Source organism: Dermacentor silvarum, chromosome 1, assembly GCF_013339745.2.
Source record: "Dermacentor silvarum isolate Dsil-2018 chromosome 1, BIME_Dsil_1.4, whole genome shotgun sequence".
In the NCBI taxonomy this organism is placed as follows: Eukaryota; Metazoa; Arthropoda; class Arachnida; order Ixodida; family Ixodidae; genus Dermacentor; species Dermacentor silvarum.
The window spans coordinates 273369893-273374385 of NC_051154.1; the positions used below are offsets into that span (position 1 = coordinate 273369893).

At 52.1% G+C, this 4493-nt stretch overlaps 1 protein-coding gene across 1 annotated transcript; it reads right to left on the reverse strand.

Moving 5' to 3' along the window:
* Window positions 1–2215: 2215 nt before the first annotated feature.
* LOC119440549 (dnaJ homolog subfamily B member 6-B) lies at window positions 2216–3588 on the reverse strand. Its single transcript, XM_037705450.2, has one exon. The coding sequence runs from the start codon at window positions 3471–3473 to the stop codon at window positions 2253–2255; it is 1221 nt and encodes a 406-aa protein (XP_037561378.1). The 5' UTR covers window positions 3474–3588; the 3' UTR covers window positions 2216–2252.
* Window positions 3589–4493: the final 905 nt, after the last annotated feature.

A 4493-nucleotide genomic window follows, 5' to 3' on the forward strand; every position in this document is an offset into this window, starting at 1 on the left:
GTGAATGCGTCGCAAATGACTGAACTTGGGAGACTGAAAAGAAAAAGAGTTCATATGTCCCCATTTTGCGGCAAATAAAACAGAACACGGGATAACGACGCAATGAGACTCTGCATGGTCGTGCCGCATGCTTGGACCACTTGGACCATACGCTATATAGAACAAACAGATCTATAGCACAGCATTTAGTGCTGCCTCGGACGCTCGCGCAGTCTGCAGCTGGTCGTTCGACCACTCGAAAAGTGTGATTCACACTGTACAGTATGCGGTTAATATTAACGAAACTATGTTATTTGTGGGCGGAAACCTTGGCCAGCAAACAAGGCAGTCGCCCAGTTTATCTACACATAACAACTTGAAGGCTTGTCAAAGTAAACAGCACGACTTATTCTCCAGCAGAACGGTACCCACGCTGTTAGGATCATCAATTGTTTCGTAACTACTCGTTGCAGCTAAACTAGAGCTTAGAATTACAGTGCTGATAATGCAGCAGTAAGGTAACATTCATGAAACGAATTTCCAGAAATACTTAACTGATATCCGAGGCTGATCGTAAGCTCAAACAAACGCGCCCACCTCGCGCTGGGTGCTCCGTCCGCCCTAACACCAGCAGTTTACTCCAGCCGCTTAATTACTTCAGACTTAAATTCCCTCACTACGCTTCACAAGAGCATTCCCCACGTAGAAGACGCAATTTCGTGCTAAATAGACCGCGCGAGTGCGAAAAAATCCACCAGAAACTGCCGCCGAGCGTATACCACAGCATACAACACGGGCGTTTGCCCAAGCCAGCAAGCCAACTGCCCATAGATGGCGCCACTGCCTACGCAATGGCGGCGCCCATGAAAAAACAGACCATACACTAGCCTGCGCCGGCGATGCAACGCTAAAAAAACCAGCTGCTCTCCGAGCTGCATAGGTCGCTCGTGCTCGGCGCGCGCTAGTACGTCTGCTCCCGCGTTCGTCGTCGTCGTCTGCTTCCACAGTCTGGCTGCGTTGCCGCTAGTCATTCCAGCGTAGAATTTCACTTCTCTTCTGTCGTGGTAATGGGGAAGCCGCGTTTACGGGGATATGAGCCACTGCTTTAGAGGGTATGAGCCATTCATTGTTTTACGTAACGGACAGATTCAATTTTGAAGAAATTTCATGGAAGTCCATCCAGAATGAATGCGCTCGGGAAAGGGCTAGTCGTCTACGTGCTGATTCTAGCGTGAGGGCTTCCGAAGCCCAGGCGAAACATCAACGAAGAACCGCCGACCCCGAGTTGCGGGAACGCGATGTTGAGGCCGAACGTCAGTGTCGTCTTGGTATACAAGAACACGACAACGGTGGTGCACACTTCGGCATCGCTAGCGCCAACGCGAGTTTCTCAACCGGGACTTCGGAGCCAGCTGCACTGCGTGTGATCGTTTGTGGTTCGAGCACAACGTGGTACTCGTCAGTGCAACTCCTTCCGAGGAACACCGAAAAAACACACAAGCTTCGCATCCCCCATCTCGTCGACAGGGAAGGGGCTACTGATTTATTTTGTGGTAAAGATGGGATCAAACTTCTTAATTTAGGCATATTCACCTAAATTCAAAAATGAGGAAATGATTAAAACTGTGTTTTAAGGAGGAAAAGTCAGCGCAAACACACAGGACAGCCACAAAAAAGAGATGAGACAAGCACTGGCACTGTTTCGTCTCTTCTTTGCGGTTGTCCTCTGTGTTTGCGCTGATTTCTTCACCTTAAAATGCTCTCTACCAACTAGCCCCAACCGAAGTTTCGTTGTATTAAAACAGAGCTCATCATATTTCTCACCATTGGAGTTTCGTGCTGATGTTGTGCTCACCATTCCATGTAACCCGGCCGGAAAAGCAAATCATATGGTATGTCGCAGGACATAGTTTTAAAGCACCTGTTCGTCCAAAAAAAGGATCAGTGTAGCAGCGTAAACGGGCGTGCGTCGTGCATTTCTGGACGCAGATGATAACAGCAGGCAAAGAAAATGTCATGATGTCATAGCTATACCGACGCTTAATGCCGATAAGCAGCCGTTTGGTGCGTTTGTATTACACGAAGAGAGAAATAACGAAGCGTGGCTTGGATGTGTGTGCCGTGCATTGGGTGCACGTTAAAGAACCCCATGTGGTCAAACAATACTAATAATACAGCAAACAAGTCTCGTTTTTCGTTTTCTTTTTTATTCAACGCGCTGAAGACATACTTTGTCCGAGAATTTTTTTCCGCGGCAAAGGCGACGAGCTTGGTTACTTCCCGGTTTTAGACGGCTTGCGCTTGACGGCCGTCTGAATAACAGCAGCGTTCTGTTGTGTTGCCATCGGTGGCGGTTGACTCGGCGAGGGCTGTGGGTTAGCGGTGCCAGCGGTGGTGCTGTTCAGTGAAGCCGTATCGCTGCCTTCTCTGCGGAGCGCCTTCATCGCGCCCTTGGACGCGTTGCGGCTGCGGCTTTTGTGTGCCTTGCTCGACTGGCGCGTCGGAGGCCCCTTGTGCACGTGCACGGGCCTATACTTGGGACTCACCTCGCCCACGCCGCCAGCTGCACTCGCGGTCCTGCTCTTGCTGCGACGGGCGGGGCCTTCGCCCGAGTGCGGCACGGACAGGCTATCGCTGACCTTGCGCCCGCTTTGGCCCGCTTGCAGCGAGTCGTCCTTGCCGGTGTCTTCGGTGGGCTTGGGCACCTCCTGCGGCACGCCGTTAACTGTGCGCGACACCAAGCGGCCGTCCTCGAAGCACATCACCGTTCTGACGCCGTCCTGGACGATGCTGCGCGTCTCGCAGCGCTTGCCGTTCATGTAGCGCACCGAGCTCATCTGCTCGGTCGGCATTCCCGTGAAGCCGCCAGGCGACGTGAACCCGAGGCCGCAAGGTCCGCTGGGCACCGTGCCGCAGCCGCCGAAGAGCATGTCGTCGAGGTCGAAGAAGAAACCGCCAGGGCGAAGGATTCTGCTGGAATCCATGCCACCCTGCTGCTGCTGGCGGAAAGGAGGCGAAAAGCCTCTGCCCGTCAGTACCGGGCCCGTTCCAGGACCGCTGGCTGCCGCAGGGCGCGGAGGAGACTGGCGCGGACTCTGGTGGGCCGGCGCGCTGGTGCTACCGTGACGGACGGCGCGGAACAGCTCCTCGAACGGGTCTGCCGTGCCGAAGAACTCGCGGAACAGTTCCTCGGGGTCGCGGAATGCGGTGGCGAACAAGCCGCCACCGGTGTTTCGGCCGCCGCCGTTGCTCTGTTGGCTGGTGTCGTAGCCGCTAGGGCCGTACAGGTCGTATTGACGCCGCTTAGTCTCGTCCGAGAGCACCTCGTACGCTTCGGCGATGGCCTTGAAGTGGCGCTCGGCCTCTTCCTTGTTGGTGGGGTTCTTGTCCGGGTGCCACTTGAGTGCCAGCCGCCGGTAGGCGCGTCGAATGTCGTCCTGCGTCGCATCTCGCGGCACTTCGAGCACGCGGTAGTACTCGTCGGAGCCACTCATGGCTGTTTGCTGGGCTCTCTAGCCACCATCAAGGCGTGCCCGGCTAGTCGGACGAGCCAGCAACATGCAGCCCCCCTCCTGGGGACTTCGGATTTTGGAGCGCAATGGCCGCTAACCGGCGAGGGCCTTTTCTTTCTTGTCGTCTATTGAATTCACGGGGCATAGGCGATGGTGGGAAGGACCCACTGCATCGGAATGCCTGAATGACCGAGAAGTGAATACTTTGTTTGTTATACTAGATTTAAGAGGCGGTAAATACGCTTAACGGGGGAGATAATTGAGAGTAAAATTAATGAAACGCACTGTCTTTGTAATTAAATGCTGTCATGGCCCTTTTTTGGACAAACTTTCTTGTATGCAGAAATCTAATAAACCATAATGGGGATGCAAAGAAAGCAAGAAAAAAAGAACAAAAAGCCGGAGCAGTGTATTGTAAAATGCTCTGACCCTCATTGAAAACATCATAATTGGCATATTCTTTGTCGTCACCATATTCACCCATACCGCTAAGATCGGCCACGTAAAAACGAAAACGCAAAAAAGGGAAAAAAAAGAAAGAAAGAAAAAAAGACAATTGAAAAAAAAAACAGCTCGTTACATAAGATTTTCTTATGGTGACTTTCTTTTGCTACGCCATTTGTATTTCATGCGTAAATCTAACTCGAATGCCTTCCCACGATTTTGGTCAAAATGAAATCAGAGTGAAACGTCTTCTTTCGCGCACAGCCTTCACGGAGGTTGTCACGGATGCTTGTCAAACGCGGAATGCGTAGCCGTCGCACTGCTGACACGCCCATCCATCTAAAACAAGATGGATGTTAGCAAGCTTGAGCTGGGCAGCATACCGTGGCATCTTTAAAGCACTGCCGGCGGATTCGTACTGCACCCTTAGCGAACTGCATGGGCCAAGGTAGCGAGCACGCTAAAGTAAATATAGATTGCTCGCAACAAAAGTCTCACGAAGTGTTAGGAGGACGCAGGTTTGAGAAATACCTTAATTATTCAACGAATAAATTAATC